This window comes from Chiloscyllium punctatum, chromosome 10, assembly GCF_047496795.1.
Source record: "Chiloscyllium punctatum isolate Juve2018m chromosome 10, sChiPun1.3, whole genome shotgun sequence".
NCBI lineage: Eukaryota > Metazoa > Chordata > Chondrichthyes > Orectolobiformes > Hemiscylliidae > Chiloscyllium > Chiloscyllium punctatum.
Genome location: NC_092748.1, coordinates 67,351,721 through 67,377,278, shown reverse-complemented (window position 1 = coordinate 67,377,278; position 25,558 = coordinate 67,351,721). Strand labels below are relative to the sequence as shown.

The 25,558-nt window shown below is 39.9% G+C and overlaps 1 protein-coding gene across 9 annotated transcripts in view; it reads right to left on the bottom strand.

Annotated features, from left to right (window-relative positions):
* pkp4 (plakophilin 4) overlaps positions 1–25,558 on the bottom strand; it is a 213,203-nt gene that overhangs the window by 142,245 nt on the left and 45,400 nt on the right. For 8 of the 9 annotated variants that reach the window (XM_072579401.1, XM_072579403.1, XM_072579400.1 and 5 more), the window contains one exon: positions 15,770–15,882. In XM_072579401.1, coding sequence (XP_072435502.1) covers positions 15,770–15,882 — 113 coding nt within the window. Of the gene's footprint in view, positions 1–15,769; positions 15,883–25,558 lie in introns of those variants that run through there. The other variant, XM_072579407.1, reaches the window with a different exon arrangement.

Here is a 25,558-nt window from a genome sequence, read left to right as displayed (position 1 = left end):
ATTCTGGTCTCCTTCCTATTGGAAGGATATTGTGAAACTTGAAAGGGTTCAGAAAAGATTTACAAGGATGTTGCCAGGGTTGGAGGATTTGAGCTATAGGGAGAGGTTGAATACGCTGGGGCTGTTTTCCCTGGAGGCTGAGGGGGGACCTTACAGAAGTTTATAAAATTATGGAGGGACATGGATAGGATAAATAGACAGTCTTTTCCCTGGGGTGTGGGAGTCCAGAACTAGAGGACATAGGTTTAGTGTGAGACAGGAAAGATATAAAAGAGACTTCAGGGGCAAATTTTTCCACATAGAGGGATGAGTGTGTATGAAATGAGCTGCCAAAGGAAGTGGAGGCTGCTGGTTAAATCGCAGCATTTAAAAAGCATCTGGATGGGTATATGAATAGGAAGGGTTGAGAGAGATACGGGCTTAGTGCTGGCAAATGGGTCTAGATTAGGTTAAGATATCTGGTTGGCATGGACAAGTTGGGCCGACAAGTTGCCTGTTTCCATGCTGTGCACCTCTGACTGTACATAAAAGGGACCCAAGGGGCAACCTTTCCACACAGATGGTGGTACATATATGTAACAAGCTGCCAGAGGAGGCTGTGACCATGATAATAACCACAACCACATTTAAAAGGCATTTGGATGGATATGAATAGGAAGGGTTTCAGAGGGAGATGGACCAAATGGGACTGCATTAATTTAGGAAATCTGGTCAGCACGGATGAATTAGACCAAAGGGTCTGTTTCTGTGCTGTATAACTCTGACTATGAAAAAGCTGAAGCTGCCAGCTTTGAGTATTTATATAAAGACAGCACGGTGGTTCACAGACAAAAAAAAGTGAATTTAAGATTTGAGGTATACATAAAAAAGGGTAGTCATGGTGTAGTAGTACCATTGCTAGACTATTAACGTAGTAACTTGGCTAATGTTCTGGAGACCCAGGTTCCAATCCGAACATAACAGATAGTAGAAATTGAATTCAATAAAAAAGTATTTGGAATTAAAGAATCTACTGGATGACCATGAAACCATTGTCGCTTGTTGGAAAAACCCATTTGGCTCGCTCATTCTTCAGGAAAGGTAATCTGCCATTCTCACTTGATCCGGTTTACAAGTGTCTCCAGAGCACTGCAATGTGATTGATTCTCAACCACCCTCTGAAATGTTGTATCATTTGTTATGAAGTCTCAACAAAAGTAGAAAAACCGTACAGATGACCCGACAGCAACCTAGGCACCAGAATAGATAATGACAGAGACCTATTAACACTGCAAAGTTCCTTCTTAAGATTTGGAAAAGGGGTCTCAGACTAGTCAAGCAATAGCTTGACAATCATTCCCAAAGAAGCATACCTGACAGTGTCTCCCACACTATCATTGTACATGTCCTGTCCTACTGGCACTTTGGGGAGGGAGTTAGCCTGGGAGTCAGAGGTGTACAGCATGGAAACAGACCCTTCGGTCCAACCCATCCATGCCGACTAGATATCCCAAACCAATGCAGTCCAACCTGCCAGCACCCCACCCATATCCCTCCAAACCCTTCCTATTCATATACCCATCCAAATGCCTCTTAAATGTTGCAATTGTACCAGCCTCCACCACATCCCCTGGCAGCTCATTCCATAAACATACCCTCAACATAGATTCTGGACCCCATGAAGTCTCATGGCTTCAGGTGTTTCTCGTGCTGGTTTCTACATACCATCCTCCCTCAGTTCATGAGTCAGTACTCCTCCACGTTGAACACCATGAACAGCACTGAGATAAGCAAGGGTGCAAATCATATTCTGGGTTGGGAAATTCAATGTCCACCACCAAGAGTGGCTTGGCAGCAACCCTACTGATCAAGCTGGTAGAAACCTAAAAAGATATAGCTCCTAGACTGGGACTACAGTAGGTGGTGAGGGAAACAGACAAGAAAAAAAAACAAACATTCTTGACCAGATTCTTACCTATTTTCTGGCTGCAGATGCACCTGACCAAGACAGTACTCGTAAGAGCGATCACTGCACAGTCCCTGTGGAGCCAAAGTCCCTCATTCACATGAAGAATACACTCCATGTTGTGTGGCACTAATCAACGTGCTAAAATGGGACAAATTTCAAATAGATCGAGCAACACAAGACTGGGCATCCACATGGTTTTATGGGCCAACACTAGAATTGTACACCAGCACAATTTGTAATCTCATGGCCCAGCATCTCCCCCACTCAACTCAGGGAATCGACCCTGGTTCGACAGAGTGTGCAGGAGGGCATGCCAGGAGCTGCACCAGACATAACTAAAAATGAGGTGCCAACCTTAAAGCTACCAAGACTACTTAATGCCATACAGCATAAGCATTAGTTGACAGAGCTAAGCAATCCCACAAACAACATATCAGAATTTGGCTCAGCAATCCTGCCAGATCCAGTTGTGAATGGCGATGAAAAGTTAAACAACTCACTGGACGTGGCAGCTCCACAAATATGCCCATCCTCAATGAGGAAGGGCTCAACTCAGTGCAAAAGAAAAAGGTTGAAGGATTCACTGCAATCTTCAGTCAGAAGTGTTCAGTGGATGATCCATTTTTGCCTCCTCCAGTGGTCCCCACCATTAGATTCCATCAGCTAATTTGATTCACTCTACGTATTACCAAGAAATAGTTGAGGGCACTGGATAGTACAAGGGCTACAGGGCCCAACAACATTCTGGCCTTGAGTGCCAGAAATTGCTGCTCCCTTAGCCAAGCACCTCCAGTATAGTTTCAACACCGGCATCCATCCAATGTGGAAAATTGCCCAGTTATGTCCTGTACAAAAAAGACAAAACAAAATCCAATCCAGTTAATTACCATCTCAGTCTACTTTCGATCAGTAATGGAAGGTGTCATCAACAGTGCTATCAAGCAGCACCTGTTCAGCAATGCCCAGTTTTGGTTTGCCAGGGCCGTTCAGCTCCAGATTTCATTACCGCCTTGGTTCAAACTTGGACAAAAAAAAAGGTGAATTCCAGGTGAGGTTAATGACAACCCCTGACATCAAAACTGCATTCAACTAAGTGTGGCATCAAGGATCCCTAGCAAAACTTGAATAAATGGGAATCTGGGGCAAACTCTCTGCTGGTTAGAGAGCTAGTGACAGATAGGAAGATGGTTGCCATTGTTGGAGGTCAGTCATCTGCGTTCCAGGATGTCTTTCGTGTAGTGTCCTACAGTGTGTTGCTGGAAAAAAAAGCACAGGTCAGGCAGCATCTAAGGAGCAGGAGAATCAAAGTTTCAGGCAGATGGCCTTCATTAGGAATGTGTGGGTTGAGAGATAAATATAAGGGGATTAGGGCTGGTGGAAGATAGCTGGGAAGGTGATAGGTAGATGCAGGTGGAGGTGGGGGGTGGGAAAGAGAGAAGGAGTGTGGTGGTGATGATGATAGGTGGAGGGTGGAATGGATAGGTGGAAACGAAGATGGACAGGTAGGACAGTTCAAGAGGGTGGTGCCAAGTTGGAGGGTTGGATCTGGGATGAGTTGGGGGAAGAGGGGAGATAAGGAAACTGGTGAAAATCAACGTTGATGCCCCGTGCGGTCAGAGGGTCCCAAGGTGGAAGATGAGGCCTTCTTCCTCCAGACGTTGGGTGGCTCGTGTGATATTTAAGAGTTTATAACTTGTTCTGCTGACCTGCAGGAAATTGGATGTCCTCAGACTAGGATGGGATGCCTCTGACCTACAGATAGAATGTAATTTACATGGTCATTCCTTGCCATTCGCATCATCATCACCTTTTCAGAAGTCAGTTGGAATATTGCAATTGCAATTCTGACTGCACCCTATTGTTACAAAAGAAAATGATTTGCAACAGATTTGACCATTAAGAAATGATTCGCATTACATTGTTTCTGGAGATGACGTGGTCACTGCATTGCGTCTTGGGTGGTGAGAGACCGTGAGGGAGTGGCTGGGGGTTGCCTTGTGAGCATTACTGTGATGTAAAACATTTTGTATAACGGAAGCACTGTTTCCTTTATTCAGGGAGAGATTCCCTGGACATGCTTCACAAACTTGGCAAATAGTATCCAGGATTTCTCCAAAGCTTATGTGGTATAAAATTTTGGTTGTTCGCAGAAGTTGGTGTGTTGCAGTTGCATCAACTGTGTAAGAATCTCAGGAAAAAGAACTTTACATGAGGATTTGGTGGTGGAGATGGCCCAGGACTTACATATCCTTGGCAGAGCAGGAGGGGGATTTGAAGTGATTGGCCACAGGGCAGTGGGGTTGTTTGCTGTGTGTTCGTCTCAGATGTTCTCTCTCCCAAAACGAAGAGAACCACATCAAGAGCTGACACAGCAGGGTCCTATCCGAATCATCTTCGGATGCTTCAATGACCTTCCCTCCACAAGTCAAAAGTGAGAATGTTTGCCAATTATTGCACAATGTTCAGCACCATTCATGACTCATCAGATACTGAAACAGTCCATGCTCAAATTAAACAAAGTCTGGACAATATGCAGGCCTGACAGATGGCAAGTAATATTCGTGCTACAAATACCAAGCAATTACTATGTCCAAAAGAAGAAAAGCAAACCATCGCCCCTTCACATTCAATGGTGTTACCATCAATGAATCCCCTACTAATCAAGATCTTTGGGGTTGCCATTGACCAGAAGCTCAACAAGACTCACTATATAAACAGGCTACAAGAGCACAGAGGTTAGGAATCCTGCAGCACATAACTCACTTCCTGACTCCCCAAAGCCTGTTCATCTTTTACAGGGCACAAGTCAGGAATGTGACAAACTCCTCGGTTGCGACTCCAACAAAACACTCCAAAAGCTTGACACCATCCAGGACAATAACAGGCCACTTTATTAGCACCACATCCACAAGCATCCACTCCCTCAAATCACTGATGCCCCAGCAGCAGCGTGTGTGTTATCTACAAAATGCACTGCAGAAATTCAAACAAACATCGAAACCCACAACTACTTCCATCGAGAAGGACAAAGGCAGTAGAGACATGAGAACACCAGAACCTGCAAGATCCCCTCCAAGCCACCTCACCATTTTGACTGGGAAATATATTGCCACTTCTTCACTGTTGCTGGGTCAAGATCCTGGAATTTCCTCCCTAATGGCAGTGGGTCAACGTCCAGCACATGGACTCTGGCCGTTAAAAGCAGCAGCTCACCACCACCTTCTAAAGGACAACTAGGGATGGGCAAGAAATGCTGGCCAGTCCATGTGCCATTAATAAATATTAGAGTAATTTCTCTAGATTGGAATTGTAAAAATAATGTGAAAAAGTAGGTCAAAATTATTATTTAAGATCTTTGTATACTGTACTTTAAATTCAAGTAACTTACTTTTATTTGCACAATAAACATCTGTTGTTAAAGAAAACATGCAGCCTTTTGTAATTAGAATTTAGTGATTACTCACTAAAACAATATATGAGTTTTAAAGTCGGGTTCAATTCTGGAATCTGACTTCTCCAGTAGTACCATCAGCTGGGGGCACAAGAGATTGCCTAGTTTGTTTCGAAGGGCAGGATGGCTGTTAGAGGGGTAAAAACCGACAGGGCACAGAGACCCACAGACAGGGCACAGAGACAGACAGGCGAGAGTAGTCATTGCAAACAAGTTTTCAGGGGAAGCAGTTATGACAACGTTAAAGTTTAGTTTGTACAATTTCCAGACCAGGTGTTTGGTTAGAAATCTGCAGAAAATATTTGAAGCCTTAGCAGGACTTTATACACTTAATGGTAAGGTTCTAGAGAGTGTTGCTGAACAAAGAGTCCTTGGAGTGCAGGTTCATAGCTCCTTGAAAGTGGAGTCACAGGTAGATAGGATAGTGAAGGTAGCATTTGGTACACTTTCCTTTATTGGTCAGAGTATCAAGTACAGGAGTTGGGAGGTCATGTTGCAGCTGTACAGGACATTGGTTAGGCCACTGTTGGAATATTACTTGCAATTCTGGTCTCCTCCCTATAGGAAAGTTGTTGTGAAGTTTGAAAGGGTTCAGTAAAAAGATTTGAGGATGTTGCCAGGGTTAGAGAATTTGAGCTATAGGGAGAGGCTGAACAGGCTGGGGCTGTTTTCCCTGGAGCGGCAGAGGTTGAGGGGTGACCTCGAGGGGCATGGATAGGATAAATAGACAAAGTCTTTTCCATGGGGTGGGTGAGTCCAGAACTAGAGGGCATAGGTTTAGGGTGAGAGGGGAAAGATATAAGAGAGACCTAAGGGGCAACATTTTCAAGCAGAGGGTGGTACGTGTATGGAATGAGCTGCCAGAGGAAGTGGAGGAGGCTGGTACAATTGCAACATTTAAGAGGCATTTGAATGGATATATGAATAGGAAGGGTTTGGAGGGATATGGGCCAGGTGCTGGCAGGTGGGACTAGATTGGGTTGGGATATCTGGTCGGTATGGACGAGTTGGATCAAAAGGTCTGTTTCCGTGCTGTACATCTCTATGACAGGTTCAGTTCAACATGACTTCATGATTTACAGCAAAGAAAGAGAGAGAACCAGTCACATCAAAATTAAAAAGGTTTGATAAAGAGGGACAATTTCTTCAGCTGCAGGCAGCTTAATAGCATTGGGAAATGCGATGACTTTTTGCTGATGGGTGAAGAGCTTCAGGGTAGAGGAGAGGACCTGGGGGTTGCAGTGAGGGGGAACCTGACAGATTCTTGTCGAGAGAGGAGGAGAACTTCAAGGGTAGGCAACCTTGCAAGATTTGCAGTAAGGTCAAATTCAACTAGGCAAAAAAAAGTGACGACTGCAGATGCTGGAATAGCATCTGGATTTGAGAAAAAGACCTTGGATATTCATCTCATCTATGCCTCTCATGATTTTATAAACCTCAATGGTCATCCCTCACCCTCCTACAGTCCAGGGGAAAAGTCCCAGCCTATCCAGTCTCTCCTTCTAACTCATGAGTCACAACTGAAACAGGCTTCAGATAATAAATCTGATCAATCCAAGGACAAGAATCTGAAATTTAACAATCAGATCACTCCTCCAACAAAACTTGTGTCAAACAACCAAATACCCAGCTAGTGTGATTTTTCACTTGCAAAGATTCACCTCTCCCAAAACTCAGCTAAGTTCATGGTCACGCGATAGTTTTTAGGCTAGAGTGAAATTCATCCGGGGGGTCAATATTGTGACCCTTGCTTTTCTGGATAACTTATCAGGATGTACAGGGGACAATTTCACAGTAACTAAACTCTGAGGAATTGCAAACTGATAGGATGATAATGTGAAAGTCCAAAAGGATAATGACAAATTGTGAAATGGGCAGATCAGGTCCACTGTAGAGAAATAGTAGTGAAGTGATGCACTTTGGTGAGGAGAATATTGAAAGACAACACAAAATAGGGTATACAATTTGAAGAGGTGCAGCAGAGGGACCTGGGTGTGTGTATACATAGACACACACACACACACACACACACACACAATCTTTCAAGGTGGCAGGTCAGGTGGAGACAGCATTTGATAGAGCAGTGTTTTCAGCTTTATAAATAGCGACAGAGTATGCAGGAGCAAGGAGGCAATGTTGAACATGTATAAGACACCTGTTAGACCTCAGCTTAATTATGGACAATTGTTGTTGCCTATTATAGGCAATATGAATGCACTGGAGCTAACAAAAAAAAACTTAAAACGCTTCCAGGAATGAGAAACTTCATTTATGAGGGTAGCTTGAAGAGACTTTCAAGACAATGACGGACTGGACAGAGTAGACAGGAAGAATCGGCTCCTGCTTGTGCAAAGGGAAAACAAATTTGGGCATGGGTTTAAAGTAACATACATAGCAAGGGTTATGTGCAGCAAAAAAAAAAACTCATACACTGAGTAATCATGGTATAGATTGTACTACCTGGAAACATGGTTGAACTGAGGCATGTAATAGGTCATTGGAACATTTTAAAAAATGGTGTGCAGGCATAAGGGGAAATAAAGACAGGAGACTGGCACTAGGTAATAGAACTGTGAAGGAATGATGGGATGACTGGCCTGCTTCTGGGCAGCATAGTGGCACAGCAGTTAGCACTGCTGCCTGACAGCACTAGAGACCCAGATTCAATTCACACCTCAGGCAACAGTCTGCATGGAGTTTGCACATTCTCCCAGTGTCTGTGTGGGTTTCCTCCCACAGTCCAAAAATGTGCAAGTTAGATGAATTGGCCATGCTAGATTTCCCATAGTGTTAGGTGTAGGGGTATGGGTGGGTTGCTCTTCGGAGGGTCAGTGTGGACTTGTTGGGCCGAAGGGCCTGTTTCCACACTAAGTAATCTAATAATCTAACATTATAACTCCATAAAGCAAAAGAAAACTCTTACAGGCATCCAATTTGTGCCTTTCTAAAAAAAAAGGACTTCAACCCGAATGAGACTTGCTATTTCTGCTTTTCACTCAAATATACATTTTCTCTCTAGAATCTCTTCTTCCTTGCATTATCAGTTTGTGTGCATGAAGTAACGCATGATGCTGCATTTAGATTTCAGCATGTTGAGTGTAAACAAGTTATTTTCTTCAGATTTAAAATCTTCCAAGAAAGACCGTATTGCACTTAGTGCCAAAAATCCCAATACTTAAAAGGATTTAAAACCCATCTTGTTGTGGACACTTGCAAGGCAAGAAGAAAGGGGGAAAATTATTCTACCATCTCCCTCCCTTTCTCTCAAAAAGAGGGGCATGCTTGCATTACCCTGGGGGGTTACCACTGACCTGAAACTACTTAATGAGCCATTAAAAAACTGACCACAAAGTTCATAGTTCCTTGAAGATGGAGTTGCAAGTAGATTAGGATAGTGAAGGCAGCATTTGGTATGCTCTTTTATCACTACATTGAGCATAGGAGTTGGGAGGTCACACTGCAGCTGTTCAGGACATTGGTTAGGTCACTTTCAGACTATTGCATGCAATTCTAGTCTCTCTCCTATGGAAAGGATGATGTGAAGTGTGAAAGGTTTCACAAAAGATTTAGAAGGATGTGACCATGGTTGGATAGTTTGAGCTACAGGGAGAGGCTGAATAGGCTGGGGCTGTTTTCCCTGGAGCTTTGGAGACTGAGATTTACCTTATAGAGATTTATAAAATTATGAAGGGCATGCATAGGGTGAATAGACAAGGTCTTTTCACTGGAGTGGGGGAGTCAAGAACCAGAGAACGTGGATTTTGGGTGAGGGGGTAGAGATTTAAAAGGCACCGAAGGGACAACTTTTTCCACGCAGAGGGTGGTGTGTGTACGGAATGATCTGCCAGACAAAGTGGTGAAAGCTGGGGCAATTACAACATTTAAAAAGGCATCTGGATGGGTACATGAATGTGAAGGGTTTAGAGGGACATGGGCCACGCGCTGGTAAATGGGACTAGGTTAATTTAGGATATCTGATTGGCATGGAAGAGTTGGACCAAATGGTCTGTTTCTGTGGTGTACATCTCTAAGACTTGATAAGTGGTTCAGCCGCTAGGAATTCTGTGGGAAGTAACACATCACCTTAATCTTCCATGCCTGTCCACAGAAGTGCAAATCAGGAGTGTGATGGAATACTCCTCACATACCTGAATGAGTGCAGCACCAAATACATCCCAAGCAGCTTGACATCAGGACAAAGCAATATTCGATTGATACCCCAGCCACCACTTCAACATTCACTCCCCGGGAGCAGTACATATCATCTACTATGTTCAATACAGTAAGTCAAGACAATACTTTCACCATCTTCCAAACCCATGACCAAACTTTAAAGGAGAAGGGCAGATGCATGGGAGCAATGTTGCCTCAGAGCATGCATGCAATACAAAACTGTGCACAGGACACAGATTGTGGCACTAATTTCCAGAATTGGATTAGACGAGCTCTGCAGTACTCTGTTCTGTAACTAGTTCCAGCGTACGGGAAACAAATTTTTGCTTAGCAGCTACAAAAGCTAACCATGTGTCTGTGAAAACAGACATCAGAACAAAGATTCAACAGTTACATAACGTATGTAAATAGCATTCATTACCAATCTTAGACAATAGCTTAAAATGTTTTAAAGCCATGCGACACAGCAAGTTGCCTTGTAAAAATTTTAAAGATGTTACAGAATTTATTTATTAAAATTTCTTCTCCAAATTTACATTCAAAAGCAAATGCTACATTTAAAAGACCAAAAATTGGGAGCCAAAAAAGATCAATGTTACAGAACTAAAATGCACATAGCCATTTATAACCATACTTACATAACAAAGGGATGGATTTGTTACTGCTGCTCAGCATGGCAGCTTCAACAAACTCCATCTCTGAATAAAGGCATGTTGCGCACAGAAAAGTGTCAGCTAAGATCCTGGAGCTCAAATGAAGCTCAGCAGCATTGAACTAATCTGCATGGACTTCAGTAGGCCAAAAAAGGGCCCTGTGTGCTACGTAGAGAACAGGAGGAAGAACAAGCTGCACATTAATAACAATAATGGAGAAAAATTTGCAGGTGAAATCAAGTAGAACATAGCATAAATAAAAAAAAGCTGCCACTCAATGATAGAAGTGTGTTTAAGGATGAAATCAGTAATTTTCTAGGTTCAATATTTTTAACCACTGCATAGTTGCATTCAAGGTCAAGAATGAAATACAGAGTCAAAACATCAGAATCCAAGTCAACAAAAGGTTAAACTATATCATGCGTGTTGACCTTGTACATTGCCTAGTGACAGAGCAGAGTTCTAACACCGGAAACTACTGAGAAGAATTACACAGAAAATTCCTAATATCAAGTATCACAATAAGGAGTCAAAAAGAAAAACGTCAACACAGTGGAAATAATTCTAAACTTCATCTTAGAGATTGTCAATAGAGTCAGCAATATGCAAAAAGTCAATTGACAAAATTTCCTTAAACCAGGAGGACATGGGTTGAAACTACACAAAGTTCTGGTATAACATGTTTCATTAACACGAATTAGTTATAATGCGACTGATGAATTGTGGATGCTGTCTGGATAATGCTAACTTTCTACTGTATGGGTATAACTATTTTCCATAGCAATTGTGCAGAGTACAAATTTTCTATAGTGGTTTTCCGTAGTGCGATATTACATAGTGCAGGGTTGCAGAGGAACGCAACTTGCGCATTATATCTGAATGGCTTGTACAAGCAATGTGGGGTTCACTTTTCACTTTGAGGTGGCACGATGGCTCAGTGATTAGTGCTACTGCCACACTGCACCAGGGACCCAGGTTCGATTCCAGCCTGTGACTGTGTAGAATTTGCATATTCTCGGTGTCTGCATGGGTTTCATGCAGGTTTTTGGGTTTCCTGCCACAATCCAAAGATGTGCAAGTTAGGTGGATTGGCAAGGGTAAATTGTTGAGAGTGTCTAGGGATGTGAAAGCTAGGTCAATTAGGTATGGGAATCACAGGGTAAGGGTCTGGGTGCAATGCTTTTTGGAGGATAAGCTGTGGACCTGATGGGCCAAATAACCGGCTTCCACACTGTAGGGATTCTACAAAGGGAAAAATGGAGACACAGTAAATATGTCAAAACTAGACAGCACACGAGTGAAGTACACAGCAGAATTTCTTTCCGCTTTGCCTTACTAGTCATTAGCACAACATTTTCTTTCACTCAAAATATGGACTTGGAGCGTATACAATGAATCAGTTTGCTTACAGCATGAAATTTTGCAATAAATAGATTTTTGGATTTAAAACTAATAAGCGCACTGAAGAACCTTGCCTTCCCCACCCAAGGTGGGACTACATTTCATCAATATTGAATACAAGTGTATTAGAATCTTAAAATTCTGAAGTACTCACAGCAAAACACTATACAATAAGAATTACAGAAGACTTGATTTGTATAGCAAGTTCTTTAGATATTAATATACATTCTATAACTGTTATCCAGTGCAACAATGCAACTTGTGCAAATCAATGTTCAAGTTTTGCATAATTAAATTGTTCACGCCAAGGCTGTCACTTTAATTCTAATAATTGCATTGATAAGTTTGTATTTGAAATGCACAGGTTTATATCTAGAATATTAATAATATATTACTGACTTCAATTCTTATTTTCTAATATTTGATTAGGAAAAATACTTCTTTATAGATCTCTTTTCCATATTATCACCATAACATGCAATATTAGAAATTATGAACCAAAAGGAACTTCGATGTATAGTCAACTTGAATTGGAAAAAGGAGAATCCTTTCTGCAGCCATCACAAAACATTTGATGGTAAATTTAGCAATAATTTATTAAATATTGTTTTAAAGTTAAGCAAATAATTATGAATTTATATATATATTGCACAGACTTTGGATAGGATGGCCTGCAGTGGACCAATGAATAAAGTCAAAGAACACAAAACAAGGATGAGCAGTTGAACAGGTTGCTTTCTGGCTTCAAGAGAAGCCAAGAGTGTGAGTAAAAGGGTAGTTATTCTGTGTTGTATAAAGTGGAGGGTGTTGCATAGAGGTCACTACTGGAATGACTGCTGCCCAAGATCATCCACATTTTTTTAGACACTGGAATCAAAAGAACCAAGGGATCAACGGTATTGGCAAAGAGGATTTTCCGAAAAGAATGAGAGATGGATTTTTAAAAGGTCAATATGTTGAGGAACCAGATAGTAGGCCACCATAGGCTTGGAACATTTGATGACAATGTATTAATTAAGTCTTTTTGTGCAGGGTCCCTGGGGGGGGTGAAACAGGGGAGAAAGGGGAAGGGGAAAGAGCACAACCATGACAGAATTCTTCGTTAAATACAGAATGTGAAGGACGCAAAACAAAAAAAAACTTACCACACTGAATCTATACAACAGGAATAAGGGTATGAGACACAAGTTAGTAAGGGTAGACTTGGATACCTTAAAAAGATGTTGACAGTGAATAAGCAAATGGTTCATACGTAAATAATGTGTGCATAAATTATAACAATCCTTCTTTCCTATCTGTTTCAAAAGGTGGCACAATCATAGCTTACAAAAGAAAATTAGGGATAGTATTGATCCTAAAGAAGAAACAAAATTGCCAGTGAAAGCAGCATGCTTGATGACTGGAAACATTTTAGAATCCAGCATTTAAAGAAAGAGCAAAGTTTGATCAAGATGGGAAAAATAGCATACAAAATTATAAAGGCAGGGAACATAAAAACTGACCATAAAAGATTCTAATAAATGTGTGAAGAAAAAGACATTCGTAAACAGAATGTAGGTCCCTTACAGTCAGCAAACAGGGAAATTAATAAGGAACAATGAAATGTCAGAGGGATTGAACACATTCATTGGTTCTGTCTTCACAAAAAAAAGAGGGCACAAATAACTTCAGAGAAATATTAGGGAATCATGCATCTAAAGAGGGACGAAATGAAGGAAATCCATATTAGTAAGAAAATGCTGCTGGGAAAATTAATAGGGTTAAAGGCTGACAAGTAACCAGTTCCTGATAATCTATGTCTTGGAGAACTGGAAATTCTAGATGCACTGGTCATTTTCCAACATTCTTCTTTACAGATCATAGGGTGGCAAATATATCAGTACAACTTAATTATAGACCAGTCAGCTAAAACAAAAAAAAAATCAGTAAATGGGAAAATGGTAAAAGACAAAACACATTTGGAAAACATTAATGGGAATGGACAAGTTCAGCATGGACTTCTGAAAGGCAAACCATGTTTAACAAATCTATCAGAGTTTTGAGGATAAAGAGAACCTGCACATGTGGTGTATTTGAATTTTTACAAGGCTTTTGTTAAGGGAGTGCAGTGGAGGGTTTACTCAGTTAATATCAGGGATGACAGCATTTTCCTAGCAGGAGGGATCAGTTAGCCAGCGACTGTGCCTGCATTCACTAGAGTTCAGAAGGGACCAGATTGAAACGTACAAAATTCTAACAGGGTTGGACAGACAAGACATGGAAGAGGTTTCCCCTGGTTGGGAGGTCGAGAACCAGGTGATTTCAGAATTTGGGGTAGGCTGTTTACAACAGATGAGGGAAAAGTCTTCACTGAATGGGTAGTGAACCTGTGGATTTCTCTACCAAGGCAGGCTGGAGAGCTAAGTTACTGAATATATTAAAAAAAACACGAGAGTGAGACATTTCTAGATTTTAAAGGCAATGAGAAAATAGAAATATGGTATAGAGATAGAGGATTGTTCATGATCATACTGAATACTCCATTGGAGCAGCAGCTATGGCAGCAACAGGAAAGAAGCAGAATGAACCTGATAAAAAGCTTGAGGGGTAGGGCCTCGATCAAGCTCAGTTGCAGCAGTGGCAACAACAGGTGGGAAGCTGAGCATATCTAAACTTTGGGCAAATTGTTGATGCCAGACTTGTTGATAAATGGAACTTTTCAAAATTTAACAGCTTTAAAATGAAATGCCTAAAAATGATACAATTACATGGTTGAGGACAAAATGTGCGTGCTACTAGTTTAGCTTTAATTTCAGACTGTATTGACATGGGGTGGTATAAGTTAAACAATTCATATGGCAGGGATTGCCCATAAACGGTGTGAAGCTTTAAGCGCATAGCATAATTTAAGCTTGTCACACTTTCAACTGTCATAATTAATTTGTATTAAAACTGCAAGTAGTATTTTGTCAGCAATTAGAAAATAGTGCTTAAAAACTGACCAAAACATCTATTATTCATGACAAAGTTCCCAACGTGATTGAAAATAACAGCTGGCAAAACCCTTTTTAAAAAGTGTTTTATTCGCATGAATGTTGTATATAACAAATCATAAGATTCCTCACATTTGCCCTCAACTCTGGAGATGGAAGCTAGCCGAATCAGAGCATTTTTTTTACTTTGTTTGAAATTGTCAGATATCTCCTTTAAATTTCTAAATTTAACATACAGAAAGATGTATAGTTTGTCATCTCCCAGAACTGACTGTTCTTAGTTTGCTGATCTTGCAAACACCCTTATTTTGTACTTTGGCTATTCAAGGATGATACAAGTTATCACAAGATATTCATTCAACAACTTCTGTGAAGGCAATCCTAATCATCAAAACAATCTTTATCAGCAATAACAGAGTACTGTGTACAATTCTGTACCAGGATACCAGTGATGGTTAAGTTAGCAGGCTTCTGAGTTGACATGGTTACAAGAACCACTGCTGTCTTTTCTCACAACAGTCCTATTGTCAATCAAATCACATCTTTGAAGCATTACTCGCTTCAAGAAACATGAGTTGCAACAATTTATATAGCCCCATTATACATTGCCTTTGTTTTTTTTTCCCAATACACATTTCAATACAAACATTTATTACTTTGTTCTTGGTACAGTGTATTTCATTCCTACTTTGTAGTAAAGTTACTGTTTTTGGAACAATGTTGACTGTATAAGTAGCATGCCAGTTGACAATTGCTTTGTGAACTAACGGAGAAAAGTATTATTCAAATCAATTCATTTTAAAAAAAAATCAAATCCACGAGTCCCTTTTCAATTAACTAATTAAAAAATTAAAAACCCTCAGCAGTTTGTAGTTAGAGATCCCACCAAATCAGACTTAAAAGCTCCACCAAAACATACTGTTATCAATGATAGCACTTAACTTGATAAAGAGCATTTATCATTGGTTAGAATAAAAGGAAAAATCTATTCAAGCATCTCAACATAGATTCTGATACTCTGCACAAGTGACAATATCCTTTCACTGAATGTTATGAATTAAACAAGGAAAGAGAAAATCAAATAAGAAATCCATTTGTAAATGGAAGAACACAGTCAGGAATAATATGTCGAGGCAATTGAATAGCAATAAATAAAAATGCAGGTCTTTACCTGATACTAGCAGCACTCGGTGATTCAGTTCCCAGCTTGCATCTTTCTAGCTGATTTGCAACAATCTGCCGTTCCAACTCAAGCTCTCGTGTAAGCCTTTCAAACTGGAGCTCCTGCAGCAAAGAACAAGATTGTAAATGCACTGGGTTACAGACAATATTCAAATCTGTTGCATACCAAAGTTTTATTTACTTTAAATTGCCACATGTCACTGTGTTCAATGCAAACATTTTCACTTATCTTGCCCCGCCCACTCATTAAGAAACAGCCTGCAACAAGATTAAGCTTTCCATCTCAGAAGATCATTCAGCAGGAAATCTCTACCCTTTTACTTGAACTCAGATGTTTAGGGACTTGTACAAAATATCTACAGGCATTTACTAATTCCCTTGCACGCAGTTATTTCAGCAATCCTTCCCAGAGTTCCATCGATTACTGGTACTGCAGCATATGATAGCTGGAGTACAGACTCCTTCCATTTTGTCTCAACTGAAGATATATTTTTCAGCAATCATTTTTAATCACAATTTAATTTTATTTCAATGTTCAAATTAGCTAATACATTTAATATTTAGACTACTGATGAGCACTGCCTGTTTCTTAAAAATTTCATACTGGAGAGAATTTTCGCTCAGCTCTATTGGACAGATTCAGCAGCATAGCTTTGCATCATAATAGCTCCCATCTCCGAAGCTGGTCACATGTAAACTGTGCTGGAGAAAACAGACAAATACACAAAACTCAGCTTTATCTCCTGAAGACGCTGTTACAATAGGATCCCATAATTTTGATGTTTTAAAGAAAAAATTTCAAGACATCCAATGCATGCAAATAAAAATAAGCTGTTGCCTAGCAATTTAGTAATACCACATACCATCATGTTTCTTTGCACAAAGTCTAGTTGTTTCATACATAAAAAATACTTTAAACCACTCAAGGAAATTAATATTCATTCAAATTATAGTTTTTAAAAATCTAGTTATTTCTATCAGCATCTGAACATACCAAATATTGATATTTTATATCTGTTTGGATTTTATTGAATTGAATTTTAAACATTCATTGAGGGCTCAGTCAACATATATTTACATAAAACTGGCATGCAAATTGCTCTACCTTTCTACAGCCAGTCTCCAGCTGTGACAAGAAATGTAGTTACATCATACTGACAGTTTTTATCTAGATATTTTTAAACCAACTGGCTCAGAGGTTATTGCACATCTGTACAGCACATTGAATTTGAACCCAGGCCTCCTGGATAGCAAATTTACTGCTAGGCTTAAAGTTTTGTATCAAGTAGTACTTGAATCACATTTACAAAATTTCACTCAACTCAAACTGTAGCTAATTTTACATAAATGTTAAGTGACTTTTAAGTAGCAGGAATCAGCTGATTGTTTGAAACAAAGTAAAAAAGGTGTGCCCCTGCTGAATAAATCAAGAATTCAAAAGAAGAAATCAACTAAGATGGACTGTAAAATTGAAGGTTAACTTGTTCAAACAGAAAGGTGCAATATCCAGAAAGAAACATTTTTCCCCTTTCCATAATAGAGACCCTCAATAATTTTATCATTTCCATAGGAACTGTGAACTAAGTAAGCTGAATGAGATCTTTGAATGGCGAGAAAGTAAAAAGAGAAAGTACTGTCATATGTTTGGGGCCAGAAGTTAATGCAACCTGATTCTTGTTCAAAGTAGACTTTTTGATTCTGGCAAGGTATAAAGCTCAAACAGATGACAGTTGTTTGAATGTTAATGGAAGCCTGGTAGGGAGGTCGGTGCCAAGTGACTGATTAATAAAAGAGAGAGAGAAACCAAAATCTATTGGTTTTGAACTGCACTTTTGTCAGAGAGACTGTGGCTGTGAAAGTTACAGGATGAGGTTTAATTGCTCCTGGTTATCCAACTGCCCCCTCCCCCCATTCCCTTCCATGATCAACTTACTCAAAAGTTTAGTGAATAGAAGATCAGTTATAATGATTAAGTGAATGTACTTCACAACTTACTGGAAGCTGTTTGCATTGACCAGTGTCTTCAGAATCCAAGCAAAATACAATCCCACATGCCTGTGATATTACAGATCATGGAGACTACTTAAATGAACTGGTCAGTTCTATCTCCGTCAGCTTTCCTCTCATTTATCCCTTAATTATGTCTGCTTGACTGCAAGTCTTTGACAGTGTGAGGGGCTAGAATCAAAGAATTTGGGTTTAAATCACAGACATTTAGATTATCCTGTTATTTAAACTTTGCTCAGTGAAAGCCACTGTATTATTAATGAACTTAATTATTTTATTGAAGCTATCAACTTGCTAACTGGTATTGGTTACTCAAAGTCTGGTATTCATTTTTTTTTCTAAAACAAAAGTCTGCTTGGGAACCACTGGGCAATTTTGATGGTCATTGAATAGTTTATGTTGCAAATATAGAGATAGGGAGGCTCCATACCATAATATTAAACACTGATGTAAATGATTTATCATTGGCAGAAGGAAGGAACTACAGTTAGGCTGGTCCAACTGGCCTGAGAGCACATTTTCCAGAGAAGTTTACGTCCCTCCTGCACAGTTTTGCTTAGTGCAGCTATGCAGGTAATTATGAAACAAACACAATTATCCTCTAAAAAACTAGAAATTAGAACTTGTGAAATACTAATCTTTAATAAATATTCTAAGTAATTCTAAGTAATGGCATAATTAATTAGATTAAATTCAAACATTAACAGCTGTTCAAATTAGCATTTTCCAATTGGATGTTATAGAATTTTTAGTCACAAAGCAGTGTAATTATACAATTATGATTATGCATGCACAAAAGGGCTTATTCACAGTATCTTAAACATTGTTAAAATTGCTGAAAAACAGTTTCACCTTTTCAGTAATGCTGAAGTTCCAGCACATCTTTGAATTTCGATACAAAATTAATCCTGCAATGTGATATCAACTGGGCTTGATACTGTATGGAATACAGCTTCAATATAGTGTTAAGTTTATGCACTCTATTCTTGTAGCTGATGTGAACATTTCAAGAACATAGATAAATATGATGAAGGCAGCGAACAGAGTCCTAGTGGGTTTCTCAAACCATTCACATGTAATAGGCTGGAATGAAACTCTGAACTCGGGCATTTAGCATAAAGCTCCCTATTCTACAAAGATTTACTAACAATCTCAGATTGTTAGCGAACATATTCATATCCTGAAGTACTGCTGGGAAATGACACATTAGTCAGAGACTGAACTGCAGATTACCACTCAACAGGTGTAGCATAACTTGCTAATGCGGGGGGAACTTCCTCCCATGTCCTAAATTCAAAATTTATCCCAGCACCCGAGCAATTTTCCCCCATATTCCCCAAATAATTTGCCAATTAATGCTGAGTATGTTCTATAAATGAACGTATGTGTACAATCTCATTACTGGTCTTATTTTTAATAAGTCTTTGATGGCATACAATGCCCAACAGTATGGTTTTCTACAGATTTCAAAACATAGGATACCACAAAGTATTTTGTTGTTATCCTGAATAATTTCAGAAATTTTGCCACTGCCTGATTAACTATTCAGTTTCAAACATGACCAGATATTCTGTGTATAGAAGACAAATCCTGGCTTCAAGAGAAAAAAATAATTTATGCTGATTATATTGTGAAAGCAACTTTGGGAGATGGAAAACCAACACTTGTAATAAATTCACATTGCAACGAATTCACACTCAAATGAAAGAGTACACAAAACATTTAAATTCCACATCACAACTATTGTGCCAATATTTGTACTAATCCCCAGTTCGGATCATTGATAGTTTACTCTCAGAAGTTTTAATTGGCAATTGCTTTGGCCCTCAACACCCTATCCTCTTAGGTCCTCTACTTTGCTCTTTATGCTAATATCCATTGTTTCACATTTTCTTGCTATGGACTTATTCAAAAAAAGATTGGTTCCAAATAGTCATCTTGTACGCAGCAGAACTATAATAGCCTCAACTCTTCCTGGCAGTTCTCTGTTTAAAAAAAAATCACAACAGCAGGTTATAGTCCAACAGGTTTAATTGGAAACACTAGCTTTCGGAGCTAGTGTGCTTCCAAGTAAACCTGTTGGACTATAGCCTAGTTTTGAACAATGCACACCCCAGTCCAACACCGGCATCTCCAAATCATGGCTGTTCCCTGGTATGGTTTATCACCACCACTAAGTCCAACTGGCAAACCAAGTCTAATTAGGTTAGCCATTTGCTGCTACATTCTTTCAAAAGAAATTAACTTTCTGGAGACCAAGAACGATCCTTGGCTTCTTAGCTCCATTAAAATCCTGCCTTTATACTTTTGTCTCTTCAATTTTAACTATTCAATGTGAGAGGCAATGTTCTCATTACAGATAGAGACCATACATATTCAACTGCTTCTAATAACTTGGTTATCAAAACAAGCCTCCCTACCAAGTCACCAATCAATTCCCCTCCAAACATACAAGTCTACGTCAAGGCCACAGCTCTGCTCAAGCACATCCCGTCCACCAAGCCAAAATGCTACTCTCAATGGTGTTTCTACTAAACTTGTAAACACCAAACTTTCTTCATGACCCAAATAGTATAAATGGTTCTTTTCTCAGATACTAGCATCACCCTTGTGACCATGCAAGATACCAGCAATTTCCATTTGCCTTGAAAGCTCAAACTTAATGCATAACCATTTCTCAGACATGTGCCCATCTCTTACTCTCAATTTTTCCTACAGTACAAAAACATTCAAAAAAAAATCAAAATTATATTCTTACTAACTGAGCAGAGAACAACTGTTACACCCCTAACCACTCCATTCTCCCAACATCTCTCATCTCCAGTTATGTGCAACAACCCTCACTTAGCTTCCTCTAATCTAATTTTAGCTACAAAATCTCCAGCATGTGTTTTTCACCATTCCCATCCTTAATCCACATTGTTTTTTGGGGACATGACTCAGATGGGGCTCAGCTTCCACAAATACACTAAACTCCATCACTGACCATCTCCATTACTTGGCATCCTGTCTTAAACTAGCCATAATTTCCTCAAACACCATTACCAATGTGCCATCTGATAAATTTTCAGAACATGCTTTAAAAAGGGCATTAGAGTCATACACAATGGAAATTGATCCTTCAGCCCAATTTGTCCCTATCAACCAAGTTTCCGAAACTAAACTGTGTCTACTTGGCCCATATCCCTCTAAACCGTTCCTATCCATGTATCTGTCCAAATGTCTTTTAAAAGTTCTAAGTGTACTTGCCTCTACCATTTCCTCTGGCAGCTGATTCCAGAAAAGTTGCTCCTTAGAATCCCTTGAAATCCTTCTGCTGTCATCTTAAACCTAAGTCCTCTAATTTTGGACTCATTGAGGAAAAGACTTTTGCTATTCACCTTATCTATGCCCCTCAAGAGTTTATTAAATCTCTTCAAAGTCACCCCTCAGCCTCCTACACTCCAAGGGAAAAGTCCCAGCCTATCCAACCTTGCCTTGTAACTTCAACCCTTCAGTTTCGGTACACTGTTGCAAGATGTCCAGAATTGTACACAGTAAGTCATGCGCCCCTAGGTCTCTGTTTGACAAAAATGGCCCTACCGTGGGCAGCACTGTGGCAGTGGTTAGCACTGCTGCCTCACAGTGCCAGAGACCTGGGTTCAGTTCCCGCCTCAGGCGACTGACTGTGTGGAGTTTGCACATTCTCCCCGTCCTGTGTGGGTCTCCTCCGGGTGTTCTGGTTTCCTCCCACAGTCGAAAGATGTGCTGGTCAGGTGAATTGGCCATGTTAAAATTGCTCGTAGTGTTAAGTTAAGAGGTAAATGTAGGGGTATGGGTGGGTTGCACTTCGGTGGGTTGGTGTGGACTTAGTGTGGAAACAGGCCCTTCGGCCCAACAAGTAATCTAATCTAATCATTAACAGTTAAATTCTGCCTCGGTTTGGTCTTGTCAAAATGCAAGACCTTTGAATTCAATGCAGATAAATACAACAGCCATTTCTTGGCCCAATCGAGATCCTGTTTGCACAACCTTCTTCACTGTCCACTACACTGCCAATTTTGGTTCCATCCGCAAACTTACGAACCATGCCTCCTATAAACGATTTGGATATGAATAATGAAACCAGCACAATCCTTGAGACACACCACTGGTTTTGCTCTACACAACCACCTCTTACCACCACTGAGTACTGTCAAGCCAATTTTGTATCCAATTGGTTCTCTGTCCATGGATCCCATGTGATCTACCCCTACTGACAAGTTTACCATGCAGAACCTTGTCTAAGGCATTGCTAAAGTCCATGCAGATGAAGGCACAGCAATAGACATTGTCTTTTTTTTTTGAAGAGACTAAAAAGACAGACAATCGTGTTAGCAAAACACAATTTCCCATGTACAAAACCATGCTGACCACCCCCTTTAGTCCTCGCCTTTCAAAATGCATGTAGATCCTATCACTCAGAATTCCTTCCAACAATTTACCCACCACTGATATAATCTTCACTGGTCTGTAGTTTCCTGGCTTTTCCTTGCAGCATTTAAATAATGGGATAACGTTAGCCACCTTCCAGTCTTCCAGCACCTCACCTGTGGCTATCAATGTTATAATTAATTCTGTTAAGAGCTCTGAAATTTCTTCCCTAACTTCACACAATCCCCACACTTGATCTGGGATTTATTTACCTTTATGCATTCAGACCTCCAGCAGCCCCTTTTTGTAATGTGGGCTCTTTTTAAGACAATTTATTTTCTTAAGTTCCCTAACTTCCATATCGTTCTCCACAGTAAATATTGATGCAAAATATTAATTTTAGGATCTCACCAATCATCTGCGACTCCACACAGACCACCTCATTGATTACAATTTTAAAAATCCGTACACTGGGAATCAAGTTACAAAACATCTTTTCAAGATGGAGGTCATACTGGCCATGTCTGTTACAGTGGACTATTTCAAATGCTACTGAACTACAATACCTCTATCAAGTTACAAAAGGAAGTCTTTTAGAATGTATTTGTCCCTGGGCAACGAAAGATGCCCTTTAAGTTGCAAAACAGTGTTTTGTGCCTCAACAGGGAACCAAAGTGATAACAATGGTACTTGAAAACCTAATTGCCTCAACTAAAAATACAATGAAGTCCAGTCCCAAAATTTGAACTAATCATCCTTCACAGCTGGAAAGATGACGCAGTCAGGAACAAATACTCTTATAAATTGATATGCATGCAACTGTCTGTATAGCCATCTTAATGTGCAGAATAGAAAAGGCTGCAACTTTGAGCAATCACCCTCAAGAGATATTAGACCAAGGGGACAAAGGTAAACAAAATACTGCTCCATTGGAAATCAGGCAGAAGAAATCAAAATCACAGAACTGGTGAATATGGAACTCTTTCCTTCCCAAATTTGCTGTTGAGGAAACTTTGAGGAAAAACACCACCTATTCAACCACAGAATTTATTGCAGCTGCTGGATTTGACTTCTTGCATTAATCTTTTCACATTAACAAGTAATGGGTCCAAACTGGACAAGAAAGTCCCGATATGTCTTTAGCACAAATATCCTGGTTTTATCAGTAACTGGAGTCTTGGTTCTGCAATTTCACCTTGTTGTCTCTGAAGTTCTCTCTGTAATAACTTGCAACAAACTGACTTGTAACTTATTTAAACGAAAGCTTGACTGCTCGTCTACTCCAACTGCATCATTATAAATAAAATGGAGGCTACACAAGTTATATTAAATTATGGTTGATGAACACTTAGTGGACACAGCTGGTGCTCATGACAACTGGGCAAAAAAAAAATCAGTGAGATCAAATATTTCTGATCTTATTTTTTCCAATCACACAGTACTGACACTCATCAACTACCTTGCATCCCTATCTGAGACCACATATTTCCGAAAGCTTCCTGTTTATTCGATACTTCAAAACCATTGTATGGTCAGTTTTTGGTCAACACTCAGCTGGATGGGAATATTCTGCCCCATCTATGTGCTGCCTTTCAGTGACACATTCCAAATGAACAGTGCTAGGTTTCCCACATACATGAGAATTATACAACTCCACATTACCACCATTACTCCCTACTGTTAAATCAGAAAACCATCCTGAATGAGAAGAAGTTTCCTCCTGATGACAGACAGACCACTGTTTTCCATCACTGTTCCAAACTATTCTCTAGTGACATATTCTATCCTTCTCCTGGCAATAGTCTGCGATAAAGCCAGTCTGTTTGCAACTGTGGAGTCATATGCAATTCTGAAATAAACTGCCAAACTCATTACTAAAGACAAACATCACAACTTCACCAGGCTCAGCTTATCTTCTGAAACCTGTGTTATCTCTAGATTTGATCATTCCAATTCACTCCTTCGTATCTCATTTATCTTCCAAACTAGAGGTCATGAAAACTGTTCTAGGTCTTAACTTGCAAACATTTGACAGATCAGATGGAAGCCATTGGCCCATTCTGTCTGTGCTAGTTAAAGATCTGATTATACTAATTTAGCTAGTTTTGAGAAGATGTACAGCTCAGATGCAGGTTTGCTCATTGAGCTGGAAGGTTTGTTTTCAGACATTTCGTCACCATACTAGGTAACGTCATCTGGAGGCTCACTGATGAGATAATTCAATTTTCCATCTTTTGGACTATAGCCCTGAGGCTATGGCAACGTAGGTGAATGCCTACATACAGCTCAGTGTTACAGGAAATTCTGACTCAACTATCTCTTCATGCACCAATTTACATTCTCCCTTCAGTTTCCAAATGAGAAAAGAAAATCACCTCAACTTTCCTCTTTCTTTAAATCTATACTCTCCAGTTGCTGATCCCTCTAATTAATGGAAAAATGTTCCTTATCTATCCTATTCCTCAATCCTATACTCTTGAGGTCTGCTCTCAATCTTCATAATAACCCCAGCCTGCCCAATCCTTCCTCCATTGGGCTGGAGGTCTGGGCTATCTAGTAAATTTCCTCTGCAAGCTTCAGCGCAATCACATCGTTACTATCACATGGTGACCGAACCTGTACAGTACTCCAGTTATGCAGTAACTAGATTATGAGTTCTAGCATAACCTCATTGCTTTTGTAGTCTATGCCTCTGCTGAGCCTCTATCACCTTATCTCTTGCCCTGCTATGTTAAAGGATCTGCAGATGTGCACACCACGATCCTTCAGATCTTCAGTACTTCTGTCAAAAGCATTTGTTCCCATTAATCAACACACAAGGGCTCATTACTTTAAAAAGTAAAAAAAAGTAGGAGGTTGAGGGGATTTGATGAAATGTTTTTACACCTAGAGGGTGGTGGGGAGCTGTAATGCACTGACTGGAAAGGTAGTTGTGGCAGGTAACCTCAATCTTCAAAATGTATTTGGATGAATACTTGAAGTATCACAACATTCGAAGCTTAGTGGCCCAGTGTGGGAAAGTGAACTAAAATGTAGGTAGCGATTTTTTGGCAGTACAGACCATCTAGACTGAAGGGCCTCTTCTGTGCTGTATGATTCTACAATTCCAGGCTCCTACAATTGTTAATGCAATATCTTGCCTTGTTGGCCCACCACAAATATATTACCTCACTTTTGCAGGATGAATTTAATTTATAATACAATATAGCACAGGAACAGGCCCTTCAGACCTCCAAGCCGGCACCAATTCACGTTCCTGATTTATACCCACTACTTAGTGTCCCTTCACTGTATGCATCCCTCTGTTCATCTCAGATTTGTGTCCATCAAGATATGCCTTAAAAACACTTGTCTGCTTCTACCACTGGCATTCCAGGCA